This window comes from Rhinolophus sinicus, chromosome 5 (genome assembly GCF_057876585.1).
Source record: "Rhinolophus sinicus isolate RSI-liver-muscle chromosome 5, RSI-T2T, whole genome shotgun sequence".
Classification (NCBI taxonomy): Eukaryota; Metazoa; Chordata; class Mammalia; order Chiroptera; family Rhinolophidae; genus Rhinolophus; species Rhinolophus sinicus.
The window spans coordinates 109515116-109536724 of NC_142505.1; the positions used below are offsets into that span (position 1 = coordinate 109515116).

At 44.6% G+C, this 21609-nt stretch overlaps 1 protein-coding gene across 1 annotated transcript in view; it reads right to left on the minus strand.

Annotated features, from left to right (window-relative positions):
- Positions 1–21609, minus strand: part of SDK1 (sidekick cell adhesion molecule 1) — a 687292-nt gene that overhangs the window by 281134 nt on the left and 384549 nt on the right. The window contains exon 5 of the mRNA XM_088798792.1: positions 17700–17833. Coding sequence (XP_088654918.1) covers positions 17700–17833 — 134 coding nt within the window. The remainder of the gene's footprint in view (positions 1–17699; positions 17834–21609) is intronic.

The window sequence follows — 21609 nt, forward strand, 5'->3', positions numbered from 1 at the left end:
TGCCGATGCCAGTGCAGTGGCCTCTTCGCTGTCCATTGGTCCAGGAGCCCTGTGTACCTACACGGGCATTGCGTCCAGGCCGCGGGGGCGCTAAGGTAGCAGAGCCCAAGCTTAGGGCCAGGAAGCATGACCGCAGGGCTGGGTCAGGGCGGCAACGGCCAGGGCCTACCTGCAGCTCTGCCCCTCCCCCAAGGGGCAGACTGTGCAGCCACAATTTCGGCTTGAGCCACATACTGTCCTGAGCCATCTGTGATCAGTCTTGGGTTCGTCACTCCTTTGTCAGTTGCTTATAAAAATCCCTGCCCACTAAGGCTAAAATCATGAGATGGGGGGACATGTCAGTGCTGAAGGGTGGGTGACATGAGAGTCTGGGGTCACCTTTCACGTAACTGACTCCTGTCCCCTTTGTCTGCCTGCGCTTGGCCCCAGTGTACCATTGCCACCCGACTACTCTCATGACATGGAGACTCTGACAGTACCAGGCTCAGGGTGGGCAGTTCTGGGGCCTGGTCACTTGGTGCTCAGTGTCCCTGAGGGTCCAGAACCCACGAGAGCAAGATGTCTGTCTGTGGGGAAAGAGCCCCAGAGAGCACTTTCCAGGCTCTCGGCCTCACGTAGAAAGGTGCTGGCTCAGGTAGTAAATGGCCATCAGCTGTGGCTAGTTGGCCATCAACTGTAACCAGTGAGCCATTGGGCACTAATATAACTGCCGTGGCTACGCTAGGAGAAAATGGGGGCTGGCAAGAAGATGGGGGCTGAGCCTACAAGCGGCGCAGTGAGGCTTGAGAATTGTGTGGCTCCTGCTTCCTGTGTCTCCAACCCAGCCGCCAGCGAAAATATAGTGGTATGACTCCCCTACCTATGGCTCCGTGGGTGTTCCTTTTTGGCCTCACCGTGTCCTGCTTTCTTATGTGGGGAGCGAGAGTAGAGACCCCGCAGGCCGCCCTGCATGACACTACCCCTTCCCAAATAACGAGCTGTTCTCTTCTGCAGGACGAGTGGCCGGGCCCCAGAACTCCAGAGCCCTGAACTGCAACCCTCCTACTGGGTTTGCCCCAGACGCATGCGCACAGCATCCCTGTCCATCAAGGATGCCTCTGGCACCTCGAGATCTGCTGGGTCACATCATGGGAGCTGCCGGGAAGTCTGCACCTGGTATCTACCCCACAGTCCTCTCTTGACCTGGCCCCTCTTCCCCTCACATCTGCAGCCTTGTGAATCACCCCGTAAATGGCTTGGGGCAGTTCTCCCAAGGGCTCTATATGCCTGTGGAATGAAAGAGGAAGAAAGACACTATCCAGTCATGGCTGCATAAAACTGGCCATGCATTCAGGACCCACGGGGCAGAACAGGTGCCCACGGGCTTGCAGATAGGAGCTGCTCGTGATGAAAGTTTCAGCAGCAGCTTTCTCATTAACCCGGGCCTCTGGGTATTAAACTGTTAGCCATCTCCCTGAATGAACTTGAGGCTCAGAGTTATCCGAGGTCCACGTGGATTCTCTCTAGAGAATCAGTCCTTCTCGAATTTAAATGAGGAGCAGCATCACCCGGAGAGCTTGTTAAAACACAGATTCCTGGACCCCCCTCCCTGAGAATCTGGTCGGTAGGTCTGGGTGGGACCCTGAGGATCTGCACAGCTAGCAGGTGTCCAGGGTGCTGACGCTGCTGGTCCCCGGACCACACCTGGAGCAGCTAGAACACCGCTATTCGACCAGCAGTGTCAGCACCACCTGGGCACTGTAAGAAACCTTGGTTTTCTCAAACTTTACTGTGCACATGAATCACCTAAATATCTCGCTAAGAGGCAGATCTGATTCAGTAGGACTGAGACGGAGCCCCAAATTCTGCACTTCTAACAAGCTCCCAGGATGCCGCTGGACCTAGCCCAGTAATTCGCAGCCCTGTCTGTATATTAACATCGCCTGGGTGCTTTTGAACAAGTCCTGAACCAGTCCAGGTGATTTTCATGGGCATCGAGGGTTAAGAAACAGTGTCATATACTGAAAACATTTTCATTCTATTTTGTCACTTTTCCTAAGATTATTGTGAAATAGTGGCCCAGCGCTTTTCCCAAGTTTGCGTCATTTGCCCTTTGCTGGTGTGATCTCTCGGCGGGTTTTCCCACCATCTTAGCGCCCCTGCCCAGCAAGACAGTCCTGGGAGACCCGTTTCCACTGCCCATTTCCCTCCCTGTTTCATCTTTCATTTCCAAACTAAGCACACACCTCGTTACCACGTCCCCGGAACTTGGTCTTCGTATATTTTTGTGCATATAGTGCATCAAAGACCTTTGACTGACTGTATCCCCCTTACATATTTTGAGTACACATTTAAGTGTTTACATTTAATTTCTAGTGTATTTTAAATAAAACTTTAGATGACGTGTAAACGTACCCCAAGGGACCTCTGGACCGTTGTGATTTGATGCCCATCATCATTCATTTAAAAAACCTCCTTTCTAATAACTGGAAATTTTACATTATTCCTTTTCCTCTTTCAACCCATGCACACAATTTTATTTACTGTATTATATACTATGCTTGAAGGTCTTTTGTCCTTTCCTACACAGGAAAACACAGATATTTCATTAATTTATTTCAAATTCCTGTGATCCTAAAACTCTAAATGTTAAAAAAAATTCTGCATTGGTTATCCATTATAATCATTAATAGTCATCAAACCAACATGCATCATTACAAATTTTGACAAATATTGAACATAAAAGTAAACTTTCTTGGAAATGCATCTCTTAATGAGATAAACGGGACTGTTATTTTTTAAATCAGTTCATGTATTTACGGATGACAATTACTTCTAGCTAAAATGAGAAAGTGTGCAGCATGAATTTTATTTCTATTTTTTGTTTTTATAAATGTGTGTACCAAGAAAACTAATTTTCATAAATAACCAGATGGGGATGGAAGGAGTTGCATCACAGCAGTGTCGCTCAATTCCTTGAAGTCGTTTGATGGGACGTTACGGTCACACCCTGACTTACCACCCGGCATCATTTTGAGTCATCTGCTGACGAACGCCTTGATTCAACTTGGTGGACAGCTAAGACTTGACCTGACTTGCAAGAGGGTTTCTTACCCAGCTATTAAAGTCATCCACTTTCTTAGCACTGCCCCCAATATTTGAAATTGTCCTTTGTCAGGCAAGTGGAGGGCTTGACAGCCCAGAGCCATGCGCCAAAAAAGACTCCGCTTGGGGGGGGAGGGATGCTTTGCTTCTGTAAGGTGGGAGAGAAGCAGCTGTGGGGAGGTGAGGACGGGGCTCTGCTCCTCCATGGCGGACGCTGCCTCGGGCAGGTCAGCCGGGAAGAGTACAGTGCAGGTCTGAGATGTGCTCACTGATTCCCATACAGCCGCCCAACATGGAAGGGCCTGGAGAACCTGGCGCAGACCAAGCCCGTCTGTGGGTGGTGAGCACAGCCCAAAGCGGCCTGCAGGGACCGGCAGGCAGCACCATCAGTGCACTGGGAGGCGTGGTACTCCCCCTTCTTGGCCAACACTCTGTCCTCATTTGTCATGGACTGGGCATAGCCGACGCTTCCTCTGCTACTAGAGAACCGGTACACAGTGCAAACATTCTAATACACGGCGACTGGCTGGACTCCTGGCTAGGGACCCACCTGAGAGTTGGGGCACTGACAAGAGCAGCTGGGCCATGGGAAGTGAGCGCGTCTACAGGTCAGCGACGTGCTGTCACAGGGGGAGGGTCCAGAACTACGGTGCTTACAGCTTTGAAAGGCTGCTCACAGTTTCTCAACAGTTGTGCCTGGGCGCCCGGCTGGGCACAGCTTCGTTCAGACCTTGCAAGTCAGCACTGCACGCTGACCTTCTGTGAACAGAGAAGCCACTGGTGACTGCAGGGTCCTTCACCGGGCAGCCTCCTCCCCAACGTCAGCTGACTCTCCCTTAACCGTTAGGTCTGCTGCAATATCAGGCCCACAGGGGAAAGCTCCCCAACTCCCCCACACTGGCAGGGGCCCCACCCTGCGGTTTGCACAGTGGTCTGTGCGTGTCTTTATCATGGCTCGGGTCCATCTGTTTTAGTTATGTCTTTATATGACCATCTCACCCTTGACCCTGCTAAGTGTTGCATGCCCAGCACGAGGGTTGGTGCACGAGAAGTAGCCTGTAAGTAAGTGGAACGCAGGATCAGGGTTTCTGTGTGCATCCATGTACCATGCACTGGCCGGTTCTCTGAGGTGCCCCAGGACACACTACTGCAGACCCCACAGGCACCATGCAGTGGCCCGAGTGAGTGACAGGCCAATTAGATTTGCTGAGGGAAACTGCTCCACAGCCACAGACCTTCGTTAAATAAACCTGAGGTCATATATATCCTGCTTGTATGTACAAACGCTGTCAAGGGGACTGATGAGTCAGTCTCACTGGTCATGACAAGCTCTTTCCACTTCTAGATAATTCCATGGGCACTCAGAGATCAACGAGGGGTCGTGTGGACCATTTCAATGGGATTTCTCGTTGTACCCAGTATTATGTGCTCTTACAGGTCTGTCCTGTCTGATACGGTAGCCTCTAGCCACTGAGGACACTAAATTTAAATTAATTGAAATGAAATACAGTGAAAACTCCACTTCCTCAATCACACTAGTGACATTTCACGTACTCGATGGCCATGCTGCTGATGGCTGCCATACTGTGCAATACAAACAGAGAACCTTTCCATCATCACAGAAATTTCTGCTGGGTCATGGGTCAGAACTCAAATGCTTCCAGAGCAGGTCGCTAATGTTGCTTAAGCCGCCCTGTCCATGGTAACTTGTTATGGCAGCCGAGTTAACACAGTAGGTTTAACTTAAATATCTAAGTTACTTCATTGATATGCATATAAGTTATGTACATAACTTATACACGTTATAAGGAAATCAAGTGTTACAAATGATGTATCGAATGGCTGAGAGATGGAGAGCTCGTGTTAAGGGTCATTGTAAAGCACTCATGTTCTCCATTACTGGCTGACACATTGGGCTTGCACAACATGGCACTGCTGGTGCTCTCACGTCTGCCCACCGAAGGGCCTGCCTATGAGAACAACGAGGGAGGCCTACGGCCGCAAGGCGATAATTCTCCGTACTAGGATCAATTCTATGTCTGACACAATCCATCTCTTGAAAATTTCCCATATTTTCTCTACTTCAGTCTATACTGAGAGTCAGATAAATAAGAACTATTATGAACTCTTTTCCTAAAAGTGTTTCTTCAACACACCATCTTGCAAATCTTTACTTTACCTTCCCAGGCAAAGGACTAGACACTCAGGATGTGTGGGACAATCGCGTTCCCTAACGCGGCACATCCCACCCCATGTTGAAGCGCGTGCTTGTCTTTTTCTCCCACCAGCAGAAGCTCTGATGGCAGTGACCAGTCTGCCTCGGTCACTATTATATTTAATGCCCAGCATAGTGCCACTACTTCCTAAATACTCAATAAGCCCATGCTGAGTGAACGAAGGGATCGATTTACGTACGGATAAATGGGCAGATGAACAATGAATAAATATCCTGGAAGAATCAGGGATTTAAGCTAAATGTCCAGGGACAGGTAGAAGCTAGAAACAGCAAGGAGGTGAAACGACTTTCAAGGGAATTTAGGAGAAGAACCTGCTTTGGGTTAGGAAGTAATAGGAGACAGGCTAATTTAATTTCCACGTGAAATGTCCAGCGACACAGTGGATCCCACTCTCAGGACACTGTCCCAAGCACTAGTTCAGACGGGACATGCTCGATCCACTGTGACCAGGAGCTGCGTAATCAACTGGGTAAGTGAGATGCAGGTAAAGAGGGCAGCTGGAGACCGATGGGCTATTGACGTCATCAGACAGGTAACAAGTCCGTCAATAATGGAGGCGGCGCTTGGAGATGAACCTCCCGTGTTAGACAGAGCAGCAGATTAAGTCAGACAAGGAAGCGAAAAAATTAGAAGACCGGCAGCATTTTAGCGTCACAGCAGACTTAAAATCATTTCATCCAACTTTCCACTCAACAAAGACTCAGTGCTCAGACTGGCATTCAACTCTGGAGATAATATTTGATCAAAGGTGATACTAAGTCACAAGAATGAATGAGATCTCCAGGGAGGAATAAAGTAGCAGAAAAACAAAACACGGTCCCACGAGACTAAACAATGTTGAATCCTCCCATTTTGGGGCAAGGAGAACCTAAAGGAGCTGGAAACACCAAAGGGAAGGAGAGAGAGGACGAGCGAGCAAAGCCACTGAGAGGCCGGCAGTGGAGAGGGAACCCAGAAAGAGAGTCAGACACACGGCCCATTGTCTCCTCGTGAAGAGCGAATACGGAAAGACAAAGCAATGCGTTTCCTTCATTAACTGAACGAGCATTTACTGAGTTCCTGTTGTTTTTCATGTACTCTTTTAGCTGCCCTCCCGGAACTCCCATTCTGGTGCGAGATAAAGACAACGCCCTGGGTGGAATGAGGTTCTAAGTGTCCCTCGCTGGGGACACTACAGCATGGGCACAGACGACAGAGCAGTAGCTCCCGCCGTCCTTGGTCACGTAGGGCACTGCTCCACCCCAAACCTCCTTTTTCTCATCTTCTCTCCATAAATGAAAGAGAAGAGTCAAGAGTTCTGCGAACAGTGCTTTTCTGACCTCAGAAGCAGCATGAAGTGCTCCCTCGCCTGTGCTTGCACAGTTCCCACCAACCCCACCTCATTTGGCATTCAGCACGCTGCATGCTTGTCATTTGCTCACGGGTCTGCCTCTCCTTAGCAAAGAGCGAGCTCAGGAAAGGCAAAAACCATGTGTCTCATTCATTTACTTTCCTCAGCATCAAGCACGGTGCCTGCTTAATATGAGACGCTCAGTATTTTCTGAATTAAATACCAGAAATGAAATCTAAATGTCTGAAAGGGGGAATCATATACTTTGGAACAAAACCGAGATACAGACTAAAAGCCAAAGGTAATCACACCTCACAGCACCTCCAGTGGCTTCTGCACAGACAGACGCACAGGAATGTGCACACGAGCGGACTCCACAGCAGCAGTGAAAGGATAAGCTAACTGAATATTCTTCCAGGCTGGGGTGATACTCAAAATATTTAATGACCAACATGCCAAGATGGCAGGGGCACCAACCAATCCGAACAGAAGCCCGTGGGGCATAATGGCTTAATCTCAGTCCTTCAGATACAGATGAAGAGGTGGATATGATCTAGCCAATCTTAATGCCAGTATAGGGTTCAAGCAAGGAGACCTACAGCCTTGATTCTTGTTGAGAACGTGCATGCTGCCCTGATTATTTTTAATGCAATCACGAAAATGAAGAGAAACGAAAGGCTCAAAATTTTGCCTATTCATTTTATATTTCTTTATGATGGTAATGTTTTTCCATAATATTTTCTGAGACCATTTTCTCAATTCAGGAGAATTTTTCTTGAGTACGCTAAGCAAATGTGAAACCACTTAAACTCCCGAGATGAACTAATAACCAGAGGTCAGCTCCTGCATATGGTTCGTACATGTACGTCACTCTGGCTAGTCAGGGAACTTCCCGAGGTCTTAAGAAACGGAAAGGGAGAAGTCTGAATTCTGGAACACACTGGTGCTGGAAACCTTCCCAAATGAGAGCCAACCTCTGTGTAATTCAGCCCTGTCTGAATTAATATAACCACAGAGTGACATCCTGACGGGGAGATATATTAGAGTGTGCAACAATCTTTCAAGGCAAGTGAAGGGAGCAGCATTAAATGCGTGGGCATTTCATACCAGATGGGATGCAGTTCAACAGAATCCATTATCAGTAAAGCAAGCAAACAAACAAACACCCCCATGGGACCAGCTCAATGGGCGGCTGCTACTGGACGGATTTCTTTCCTAGTTCCAATTCCTACTCCTAAGTGCAAATTGGGGACCAAAACGGGAAAAGAGTAATTTTTTCAGGAGTTTTACTAGCGTTTTTGCACTTCTGGGATTTTGTGTGCATCTAGCTTCCTAGGAAATCACACACTACAGCCTTCCTACTTCCCAGATAATTGTTCAGGCTGATAATCAAGGTGAGCCAGAAAATTCCCAGCTCAGATTTTTATGATTCTATCAAACCCTGTAAAATCATAATCCATGGAATCCACCTTAAACAGCTCCACTTGCCAGATAGTCCCAGGGAAACAGCAAGTCACAGTGACAACTGGCAGTCACATTTCTTACGCCCGTCAATGACCTGCTCTGCCTAATACAGAGCTACACGAGGCTCTGAGGGTTGGTTTTGTCCATCGAGGATATTCCTGAAGGTCATCAAAGGTGAGAGGGTACAGGCCAAATAATTTCCTGAAATACCAAAGAATCAGAGGCAGAGACACTGCTGAGAACTCACTAATTAGGACACAGAGGAAGATTCTACATCTTAAGATACATTTCTGATCAGATATATGGTGATGGAAGGAGAACTGACTCTGGGTGGTGAACACACAATGGGATTTGTAGATGATGTAATACAGAATTGTACACCTGAAATCTATGTAATTTTACTAACAATTGTCACCCCAATAAATTTAAAAAATAAATTAAAAAAAAAGAAGATACATTTCTGCTCCTACCGTTTCTGATATAAATTCCATTTTGTTTACACCCCAGATACAAAGCATTCTTGGAAAAGCAGGGAGCCCCTCACTCTGGATTTGGTCATGGTCTTCAGAGGACTTAAGTGGCCTTTCACTTTCACAGATAGTTCACCTGATTTTCTTAAGGCTGGATTTAATATTCTCAAGCACATTGTAAAGATCTACAGTTTTAATTACCAGCTGTAATTGCCTCCTATAAAAGCCCAAAGAACATCATTTTTAGTGATCAGTAATAAAGCATTATGACTAAGTGATAAAGGTAGAAATGAGCTGATCTCAAAAGGTGACCAAATGTTACACTGCTTACACAGAAGCAGCAACCAGATTAAGAACTTGCACCATGGTTTGAAAAATCAAAAACAATTTTACAGTATAAATAATCTACAATCTAGAGTTTGAAAAACCTCAAATTTCTAAAGAGAAGCTAAACAGGTGTTTCTTAATTAGCAGCTTCTGAATATGGAGCCCGTCCACGCCCCTTCCTCCCAGCCCCACACACACAAAAGGGAAAAAGAACACTGGGAAGGTGGTCGTGGCCTTATTTGACCTGGAAAGAAACTAAAAGCTGAACACCAGAGAACTGACCATAGTCCTCATTTGTAGCCGACTACTGAGTAAACCGTTTCTCTAAACTATATTTACAACTAACTGCTACTCCTATGGTCCCATCTCAGCCGATAGCCATCACTTTGTTTAGGGTTTCCCCGGACAAGATGTGTGATGGATGGATGTAGAGTTCATCAAATGATTGCAAGGAAAACCCAGTTTTCCACGCCCCTCGTTTGTGCCCTCTACAAATTTCCTATCTGTTCGTATCAATTATAGTGAGAGGGGAAGCAGACTGGAACATCCAGAGTGGTCAGAGCTGGGAGATGCTTCGGCATGAGTAAGTCGTCATGTTGAGTCACGTCAATGTAAGTTTTGAACATTATATTTACATATTATGAGCCTACAATGAAATGATCTTAAATTTTAGGCCAACTGAATTCAGGATGTGGCTGTTGACTAAGGTTAAGAAATTAGATCCCAGAGTCAAGGGTAAGAATCACCAGGGTTACTTCTATTTAGAGCCCTTGAATTGCCACAATTAAAAGACTCCGGTGTTTAAATATCTTAATATAATATTTCAATTGGTATGTTTCACAAGGGAGCAGGAGAAGTGGTTTGGAGAAATTATTCAAGTTAAGCTTTGTGGAGTTTTGAAAACTCTGATTAGGCAAATCACTACCAAATGCTAACTTCCCCTTAAATAATCATACGGCAACTGAGAGCAGGAAATGAACACTATGGCTCATTTACTGCGTCTAAGCGGTCAGTTCTTGCTGAGCGAATGCCCCCGTGGCACTCCTGCTCCCTGGGTGTGGCTTACTCACTGTGCAAATGTGACCGAACAGGTCAACAGTGACACCTGGGCAGTAGGGAGCATAACCGTGCGTGTCAGTCTCGTGAACCCACCGGGACAGACCACCTCTTACTTTATAGCGTACGTGGTATCTAATGCATTACTGATAATAACAGTACCACTGAGTTATTATAGATTATAATTAATTGTTATGCTGCTCCATTAGTAAGACTGACTCAGTCTCATCTCCACGATGCCCACAAGCAAACCTGTGTTCAGGTGAGTGTGTCTACCCCAAATGTACCTCAGTTGCTTACAAAAGGGTGCCAGCCTCCAAGCTGCATTTACACGAACAGCATGCTGGTTTTACCCAGGCTGAATGCTTATCGGGAGGGGTTCTGGCATCGAACCAGAAGCTCTCCCTTTTGCAACAAAGCCAAGCCGTGAGGTCCGAGTGTGGCAGAGTGCTCAGAGAAACTCCAATCCAAAGGGAGGGCGGACTCAGGGGGTGGCCACCTGCCCCATGGCTGGCCTTCTCCTTGGGCTTCCTTCCCTTGGACTCATGCTCACCCCAAGAGCATGTCCAGCCTCCAGGAGAGATTCGGTTCCCTTTGTACAGGAGAAACCAGGGGGCCCGGGGGCCAAATAGACCTTGGCTTGAGTCCCAGGTCCCCACCTACTACACCTATGATTTCAGTCAGTAACCTAACGCCTGAGGGCCTCGTGCCCTTCGCTTTGAGATGGGGTTTGTCACTCACTCAAGGGCTATTGTGGAATTTAAGAAGGAAAAGGCTCGGGAAATGCCTCGCTGCAGCTCGAGGAGTGTCACTGTCCTACTTCTCTAGGCCCTTGGAGAGCCACTTAACAGTTCACTTACTTATAAATTAGCATCAATAGCTTGGAACCATTTTTGCTCCTCCATCACCTAAATGAAGTTTGTAAAACTATGTACCTTTTCCACAGTTGAAGTTGATATCTAAACTTTTTTTTTACATAGATTTGAAGGACCACAAAGAATATAATTTCTGGTATATTTTAACATTTTAATGTTCTAATGTATTTTAATAAAACTCCGCAGCACTCTTTTATATGTACCCAAAGGAATCCGTGTATTTCACAGAGCAGGTCTAAGGAACACATCATTACCCGTTTTAAAACTACACGGACAAGCTCTCATGTTTAATAGTCAGAAACTTTTCCGCATTCCTGTATTTTCTTCCTGAACTTATATTAGGTTGGTGCAAAAATAATTGCGTTTAAAAGGGTAAAAATATTGCAAAAACCGCAATTACTTTGCACCTATCTGTTTCCACTCTACTCTTCCCACAGTTTTCCCCCTAACTTACTATATTTAGTGATTCAAAGTATTTTATTGCTCACCCTATTATTATAGCCTCTGAAAAAGTATGTATATAATTTAAAAACTTCCCAGCAGTCATATGGCTCTGGGGTATAAATAATTTTTAACTCAATGAAAACAAATAAATGTCACAAATTTTGATGACTATTATATATAAAATAAAAACCTACTGGAAATGCAGCTGTCTGTGAGCTGAATCTTGCGGTTTACCATGATTCTAATAAGACTTTTCCTTTTTATAGATATAACTGCTGTGAAATTTTGTTCATATAAAAAAAAAGTAGATGAGAATGGGAGGAATTTTGTTATAGAAATAAATCGCTCTCAGTTCTTTACACTCCTGAGTACACCCAAGTCACATCGTAATAACCTATTAGTACTACAGACTCTTTGTTCCAATAACAAACAAACCCTGAAGTCTCAGTGCTTAGTGCACAAAGGTTTATTTCGCACTGATGGAAAGCCCCATGCGTCCGACCTGCCGTGGCGGTCTCCCCATATTCTAATTTAGGGAGCTGGGCAGCTTCCCTGTTGGGTTCTACCATCTCCACCTGTGGCCTGCACATAGTTGGCCCAAAGGGGAAGGGAGAGCATGAAGGTGACATGGTGCCTGGTAGCGACACACTTCATTCCACACACATTTCATTGATTAGTCACATGGGCCCCCAAACTGCAGAAAAGCTGGATGTGTCTTCCTGTTCTAAGGGCCAGAGGCTTCGTGCTCACCGCCAGCAACCATCAAACACCACCTGTAATAAACTGTCAGCTGACAGTGCGTTTGGGTCCTGTCTCATTCTGTAGACAGAAAGGAAATGAAAACACCTAATTTAGAAAATGATTTATTTTCCAGTTATTAGAGTACTTCACGTTCTCACTTCTCACCCGGAGATTTAGAACCGTCTTGTTGTTTGGCACCTGGATGTTTATACCCTCAGGTGATATCTGCATGAAAGTTTCAGGTGAGTGGGACAGGTGCCCAGTAGGAGAGGGGCAGTGGTGAGAAGCCCCTGAAACCTGGGCATCCGCGGGCACATGTGATTTCAGAATGAGCACCTGAAATCACCTGGAAATAGATCCCCGAGAATTGGGGATGCCGGCTCAGCCCCTTGGAAACCTCTGTACTTTGAGAAGTACTCGGCCCGATGAGACGTTCGCTGCTTTGGGAGACTGGGGACATTGGGCTCTCCCAATTGGATCAAAAGTTGAGGGCAAATTACAATTCATGGTTTGACCCAATTCCCTAAGATTTACCAAGGTGAAATTAGGCTGAAATAAGCCACAAAGGAGAAAAGAAAGCTTGGGATGAGAAAAGATGGGAATACGGTGGAGAGAACATGGATGGGCAATAAGAATAACCCAGTTTTGTCCTGTGGGGGTAGGAGAGAATTATGGCCTCATTCATCTGTAATCCCTTTGGTCTTTTTTTTCCCAGCTGACGTCTGTTTGAGAATCACCAGCTGTATTCTCATCCTAAACCTTATTCACAGTCCATATATGCATACAGTTGGGGGTCAGAAGCAAAATACTAAAACTGGCATTTTATTTATGTATTTGAACTGAAACCGTAAGAAGAAAACTTATCTTTGGTGCTATTACACAGATCGGGTCTATTAGTGGGGTGGCCCCATGTCACATACCACGTGCAAACTGTCCCAAGGGGTCCCTCAAACTTTCATTTTCAAAGAGGTGGACAGGATGCTTTCCTCCATCTATCAGCTTCCAGAACTTTCCAAAGGGCTGTGGCTTTATCTTTGCCCGACAGGTGGATTCACATATCTGTGCATTTAGTTTTGAGTAAAAAAATGCTGAAGGAGGAGACAGCTGGATACAAAGCATTCCTGGGGAGAAACCATAGACTTGCGTGCTCCTGAGGCAAGCACAGAGGAGGGACAAGTGGCAGTTCTGACACTGTCATCGTCATGTGTGGTCCACGTCACCAGGACAAACAATTCTCTGTCAAATGCTCTAAGAATTTGGCCAAAAACTAAACATTATTAGAAAGACCAAGAAAAATATGGATTTCCATTCATAAAACACATGTCGTGCCATGACACATGAACTAAAGAGGGACTGAAACTCACAATCAGTGGGACCCTAAGAAAATACTGTTTATTTCACCTTTGTCTTTTTTGTATGCAATGCTTTATTGTGTCGCAATAAGCTGAGAACTTAACTAAGTGTGCACATCATAGGGCTGAATGCTCAAGCCTTAGTCACTGCTGGGGGCCTGTAACAAGCTTTAGCGACCCCAGTCAAGGCTTTGTTTTGTCCATCACCAGCCCCAGGAGCCGGCGGAGCTGGCTGTGCACCTATGCACACCCTACCCAGCAGCCTCAGTCAGGCCAATGGGTAAAACTCATCGGGCCCGTTTATGTTTCTGACAATTCTGGTAGTAAACCCCCCTACAACCTATGAGGCTGTAGCTGGTTCTAAACTGGTCATTGGGATTCGGACACTGCCTCCAGACTGGGTTTTAGTAATATTTCAAAGCTTTCCGGTTGCTTTCGGAATCCAACCCCATCTGGGAACAGCTGCCACGCCGATGCCTGGCCGTCTCCCTTTAATGCTGAAGGCACAGAGAAAATAAGCTAGACTCTATGTGGGCACACGAAAGCCATGTTTTATGGGGCAGTCCTCGGGGGTGACTGCTCCTAGACATCATTCTCAGGAATCCATTTTCAACGGGGAAACATATATGAGGCCTGCAGTCAAATTAGCATCACAGAGGACAAAAGAATGTTAAGTGGCCTTCAGAATTAAACACAAGGGTTTGTCAGCCTGCAAGAGGATCAGCTGAAATGGTGTCCTATCAGTGAATATTGTTTGAAGAGGAGACATTAAAATGAAAGAGGTGAAAAACCCAGTAAGGAGAGAGGCAGTCATTTCCTTTTTAATCTCAGCCTCATCCATAGCAGACAGTCTCATTACCCTGCACCCTGAATACGGGCCACAGCTGATGAGTCTCTCTGGTGTGTACAATGTCATTGAAACAACGATCGGTCAATCACTGTACAGAATTCTTCTCATCTCCTAACTTTATCCTCCTTTTTCTTAAGAAGAAACTCTGTTCCCATATCAATTCAGTCCCAAAGATCTGATTCTCAAAAGTTAACTCAATGTAAAATCTTCAAAGCGAAAACCAAAAACAGGTTGATGGGTTTATAAAGCTTGCCTGGGTCTGACCTCAGAATGGAAATGTCAACTCTCAGAAGAGTTAGAGCCATTTTTCTTTTTGTGGTGTGCACCTGAGCAGCGGGAACCAGCTATGAAAAATGCATGCAGGATGCTTCAACAGTCCCACCTATGTCCGTAACATCTGCTGGCTTCACATCACATTAAAACTTCAAAGAGAATCCGCCCCTGGGATGGCAGCAAGCTTTCGGGGGGTAGGAGAATGGATAGTTCAAAAGTCCTCTGCTTCCTGACAGGACGTGTCTCTGCAGAACACGCTGTAATTTATCTCCTTAACCATGCAAAGGGGGAGAAATGTTAAGGAATAATGATGCCATCTACTAAACATGCACAGAACAGCAGGCGGTACCATTATGGGACAGCATTTCACTTCTAATTGTCATGCTTTTTAAGAAAAATTATTTTTATCTAAACCCTCTTTATCTTTTGCTTCCCATAAGCTTCAAGTGTAGCCAAAATATTTAGCAACTGAAAGCTGGTAAGGTTTTGAACTCTCAAGTACACAGCTGTTTGGGAAAATACATTATTTCCTCCCGTTACCTGGATGATAGCGGGTCACTCATCCAGATGTTTGGCGGCCAGGCTGGCGCCCAGGTATGACGCCACTCCTACCAGGGGTGTCCCTGCAGGGGAACGGGGCCACGTGGCACCCTCCAATTGTAAAGTAATTATAGTACAAGTCACCAGGAATTTAATTTCCAGGACCTGACAAACCTGATCAGTTTCCTACATAAAGGTTCCCTACTTTAATCTCCTGACGCTGAGGACAAATTTATCTTTGTTAAATGATAATTGGCTGTAATATCTTTTGATTCTTCAGAAATGTTGGCTGGCAAGTTTTTAAAAATTTTCATCAATCTTGTTTGGTGTTTTTCTTTTTCTTTTCTTTTTTTTTAAGCCTGTATCGGAAAAGAAGATGTTTCAGGCTGCAGAGCACACGGTGTCTTCCTACCACCATAGGCAGGTCTTGAGAATATCTAGCCCATAATAACTCTGAAGGGGAGGCACCCTGCGGGGTCTCACGGCCTCGCAGGACGCTGGCGGCTGGGGCCTGAACTGCCGACGTGCTGCTTAGAGCACTCGCTGAGGTCCAGAAAGGAGCAAACCCTAAACACACAGTTCTGGGCTTTTCTGCGGACTTATCAAGACTTCTGATCGCTAGAGGTTTTCAAAATAGAACTTTTAGTGAGAAAATGCATAATTGGGTACCATTTAACTTTTAGCTAAATCCAATATGTCAACAGAAAGTTTCTCCTAAGAAATAAAATAAGGCTGTTTCCTCAGCCTCCTTACTTGTCACGTTTTACCCATCCCGATAAAGACTATATAAGGGAACAAAATGCAGGTTTTCTCCTAAGATTTAAAATAAGTCTGTCCATATCCTCAACCTCCTTACATCCCGCCTTCTACACGTTTTACCTGGTGCCAATGAAAAGATAAACATATACAAGGGAAAGGGAACGAAAGGCGAGGCAGTTAACATTCATGAGCTGCTTCCAATATATTTCTTGTTTGGAGTAGAAACTGAAATTACTGAAAAACTTTGTACACATTCCAGTTATCTAACGCGATAGCATGGCATCAGATGGCACACTTACTCTGTCAGTTTTATTTTCTACGGACCTTTAGAGAGTGGGCAGATAGGACACGTGTACACGCAGACTATGTCATAGCTTTGTGACGTTAGCATAGTGTTAAACAGAATATTTGTACAATTTGCACCCTTCTAACAGACTAAGGCCTATTGTCTGGTTTTTGACTCAAAATTCCACCAGTTTGACCTATTATTATCCTGGTATGTATATTAGAATTCAGTGCTGAATCCGATTTGCTAGACAGAATAAATGACTCTAATTGTAAAACTTGGAAATCATTAAAGTACTCACAATATATTTATAATACAATTTCCATCCTTTATTATTAGCATTGAAAAAATCTTGAGAAGTCACGTGCATTTCTATGATGATTCTTGATTCAGAGTTCCCTTAAATAGCAGTACATTATGCACTGGATTTGGGGAGCCCCACATCTAATCGATGGACGCAACTCTCCAAAGCTAAAAAGGCCATGCTGACGGCCCACTCGGCACTCAGTCCGGAGATCAGGATTGAGTCCCGAGGAATTGGGGAGCTGATAGCAGGATGATGATGGCTCCTTGGGGCACTGGCCAGGAGTGTGGGGGGCATGTTACAGCACACTCAGGTAAGTCCCAGTTGCCTGCCTCCAGGCTGTGCTACAAACATTCACTCAGTACATTCTACCCAAAGCCACTATGGCCCTCAAGGACCATGGAAAGCAAACGCCGTGACCCTATCGCATGTATGAAACAACCTACCTGAAGGAGAAAGCCGTTCCTTCCAGGCGTTCTTTTTTTTTTTAAAACATGAAATCTTACTACACAGACAAATACATTTAATTTACTCTTGTATGGTGTGATGAAAATAATTCGAAATTTATCATGGCCTTTTCCCAGCTGTACTTTCTCAACAGCATAGTCACTGTATTTCATACCATGAAGCATCCTTCATGGTGCAAACATTTGGTGACATGTCCTCTGATGCATACGTTCTCGCTTCTGGTCATTTCCCCTTCTGCAGCAATTACCTTTGCTAGCAGAATTTCTGGAACCTTCTTTCAAAGGCCAAACATTTAAATGAAGTTTCCTCAAACTAAAATGTCCTTGAATAAACTGCACAGGCAATTGTGATTTGTGTGTATTCTCCATCTGATCCAGTTAAATCAGGGAGAAAAAGAAAAGATCAGCTGCTTATGTTTAAGAAATAACTGTTCATTTTAACACAATTACATTAGTATATTATTTCTCAAAGATTTTATTATTAAATTAAAAGGACATAACCTGTGCCTAATCTAGTCTCAAATAAGGTTCATGGATACAGTTCCTGTAAGTCAGTAAGTTTTTTTTGTTGTTGTTATAAACAATATACATTAATGGTGTACGAAAGCAAAATGTTGTTTTAAATCCCCAAAACAAGACCTTGCACTCATAATTAGCAGTTATGTTCACATTTTCTGCCTGTTACTTCAAAGAAAGCAGCCATCGACATTCAATCAATATTAAAACATATCCACTCTACTAGAGATAAGACTTATTGCGAAATGCCCATGAGACAACACTTATTAAGTAAATCAAGCCTTCATGGCTGTCAGAACCATCATTTGGAATTTCAGAACTCACTTGCTACGCTCAGGTAAGTGGGTGGGCTGGTCTTGTTCTCCCCGTTCCTCTCGTTGACAGCCTGCACGTAGTAGGCCCCCGCGTCACTTGCTTTGGCCGCAAGGATCACCAGCTGATTCTCCAGTGTGATGGCTCTGTGACAGAGAAGGGACAGCGTCAAAGCCACTCGGAGGAACCTCTACTTGTAAGCCAGATTCCCTCATTAGGCCAACTGTCAAGGAATGTCCAGAGGTTTTTTAAAGGTTAAAAAGGAGTTGGAGGGACAGAAACGAATGCACACTCTGACTTCAGGACCACAGGGGCTGAGCCCACTCGGGTCCATGGACACGCTCCTGCAGGAGGGTCTGAGCACTCCTGGCGCTCCACACCTGTCCTAACCCTCAGCTGCGAGAGAACAATATTTGGAACATATATGTGCAGGGTTTATTACAACTCAAAGGTTCCTCTGGGAATTTGTAACAAGACAAGCTAGATGAAATTCCAGAAGAGCTGGCCTTTGCCTTCAGGTGTGGCTCTCTGATCATGCATTGGGCACAAACCCTTCAAATGGAGGGCTGCATCCCCAAAACCTGGATCTGGGAAGAGTGAATTTGTGGTGAATCTCTACCCCCCAGGAAGCCTCATTAGAGCTCTGTGTATCCACTTCTAGGCCAATGAGCAGAAGGAAAGTTGCCAGCGGGCACTGTGCTGACCCCCTTCAACTCAGTTCTTCCACAATCCCTAACTCCAGGACCACGTACCCTCCCCTGTGCGCTTGCCCCACGTCCTGGGGGTGCAAACTGTTCAGCTGAGCACCACCGAATCCTTCTCAATGTCCCAATTCTACTGCGCAAAGGACTCTCTGAGACACACTGGACCCACCCACCTTCTCTTTAGAAATGAGAAAACTGATGATCAGAGAGATTGTTTGTCCAAGGTAACACAGCAAGGTAACCATATCAGAGGGAGGCTGGTGCACTGGGCTTCGAGGCTAAGACACAGTCTGGGCACCAGAATGTCATCAGTGTGCTCTTATTTCCAAGACACCAGAAACGCCCTGGAGCCCGAGGACATTGTTACCTCCCCTCTACAGGGAATGCTTTTATTTGTTCGCTTTTTAATCCTAGATAGTTAGAGCCCTTGCAGATTCAGACAAACTAAGATCTCTATTCTAATAACATAAAAAAAACATAAAAACCTCACATGAGGAATTTTAGTATAGTAATAATCTCTTTCTTCCTGCTACCTTTGGAAAGCTTTTTCAAAAACCCTTGATTTTTGTCCATTGTGTAAAATTATCTTAAGAAGTTACTGCTTATCCAGGGTTTCTACAGGATATATTACAGTTTGAGGTCTCTATGACTAACCTCATTTTGCACTTAAGAAAATTTCTCTATTAGGAAGTTTTCAATTTTTAGTCCCATAAAAATGTTTTGAAAAAGTTTTACTATAATATTTATGACTCTTTTATAGATTCGTTTGGAGAACCATAGAAATGGTTCCATTTTATTTTAGTATATGTTACACTGGCACCTAAAATTAAATGTGAATATTTATTACACATGAAGCTACACATTTAATAATATAATTTTAAAAACAATATAATTTTGTTCTTTAACATGATTTTTGCCATAGTGATTTCAAATATGCTGATTATTTCTCAGAGCTATTCTCCAAAAATGTCCATTAATTCTCTATTATTTATGACATTGTCTCAAGGATACTAAAATTTTTTTAAAAATACATAAAGGATAAAAGTATTAAATTTTATATTTATTATAATTCATATCTTTAAGCTCATTTAAAAAAAATTTTTAATTTCTGTGCCAGTTTAAGTCAAAACTCATGAAGAAAACTTATCTAATGTCAGAAAACACACCACAAAAATGCCCAAACTCTGGAGAATATTGAATTAATGAGGATCAATTCCCCAGAAAACTTTATTCTTTTTTTCCTATCTAACTCCCTCTGAACACAGTATTTCTATAAAAGAAATGAATTTTTGAAATAGTAATTAAAATATCTAAAAACATTCATCTTAATTTCAAAGCCAGGTAATTGTAATGCTTAAGCAGAGAAGAATCTGTGCAGCCGATGCAGGGGGAGCAGGCACCCCTTCTCTGAGTCTTGCCTGGCACAGCCTGCTGCTGTGGGGCCCACGCTTTCCCCAGGGAGTCGGCCCCATGCCCAGCACCAGGTTTCACCTTGATCATGAGAGGCCAGTAAAGGGACCACAGCCATGTTCACAACCACGAGCAATGGGCATGGGACCCAAGGGAAGGACCAGGCTTGGAGGAGAGATCTTTCCACTTCTGCTGGGTGGCAGCCAGGAAATATGCTGTCCCAGGGGCTGCCGGAGCCACCCGCCCCTGGAAACCCTAAGGGACAGCAGTGGGTAAACAAAAGCTGGAGGATGGACAGAGTTTTGAGAGTGCGAGCAAATGAAGGCAGAGCCCAAGGCAATGAATGATGAGATCCTTTCACATGACCCTTATGTATGTTCATAAAATCTTCAGTGAGAATGTTAGGTTCCTGAGGGTCGGTTGACCTCCAATATCTATTCCAAATCTGCAGTGTGGTTTGCGGAACTGGCCCCGCTGACTAGTTACGCTAGTCATGCTAATCCCATCCCTCCCCTGGTGATCCACAGAGAAAACCGCCTTAAATAAGCCTGTCGGCCCACAGCAAGTACCTGCTGACTGCGCTGGGGGGGGGGGGGGGGGCACTCCTGCTTAGTCTTATGAGACCAGGGGGCAGGCCTTCCTTCCCATGGCTGGGACCAGGCTGTTTATCTGTCCAGCACATGTGCACAAGAAGCGTGCTGTCCACATCTGCAGAGTGGAATTTCACGGCCCTGAGGGGAGCAGTCCTGGCATGACGCAGCTCATGTCAGTGACTGGACAGAGGGAGGGCAAGTGCCTGGGTCCTTCATCTTGACAAGCTGATGGAGTCGGTGACCATCCGGCTCCCCTTCCCTTCTCTGAACTTCTACTTCAAGAGATAATGTACTCAGTCATGTTTAAGCTTGTTGGAGCGAGGGTTTCTGTTACTAGAAGTGCATCCCGATATAGACTCAAAACAGCATATGCAACAGCATCCATTTGGGGCAAAAATAATAGAAAAAATGTTTATCCTCTGAGCATACAAAAATAGTTCTATATATGTGTCTCTATGTGTGTGTATAAATAAAATGTTATCAGTGGTTAGCTCTGAGTGAAAAGATTACAAGTTTTTCTTTTGATTTCTGTATTTTAAAATATTTTTCCAACTTTTCCACAATAAATAAGTATTCCTTTTGTAATCAGAACAATTTTCAAAATGAACGTGAGGACATGCTAAGTAATTATGGTAACAAAATATAATACTTTGCCCAGAATATGAACTTTGTTATAATTCCAAAGAACTAATTTAAACCTTTCACTGACTTTACAGAAAAATTATAGTTCTAAGCCATGAGAGATTTTAACTTTATTAAAACAAATGTATGTAGTTTTATGTAAAATTATTTCCTTAGTCTTCCCCATCTTAATTCTAACTTTTAAAATAAAATCTTATAAATCTAACTTCTAATTCCATGGGGTGATAATAAAAAGATAAGAGAGAAACAAATAAAAGCGCTTAGCCCACATGGTCCACTGTGCTGCAGCTCGCCAGGAGCTGTCAGTGGTCACGTGTTGCTGACGGAAGCACACAGAGCGCTTTCACAAGGGCGAGACCTGGCAGTCGTCCTCCTAACACAGGAATCTCCACTATTTCAGCAAAAGACAACTAATTCGAAAGGGCGCTCTAAGTACTTTGGGTTTTTCACCTGATTCTCCCAACGCTTCTTGAAGCAGTGAGCAAACTACGAATTCTGTTTCAGAAAAGATGAACCCTCAGAGGAGCTGCCCAGGGTCTTCGATCACCAGCGCTGATCAAAGACGGTAGGAGT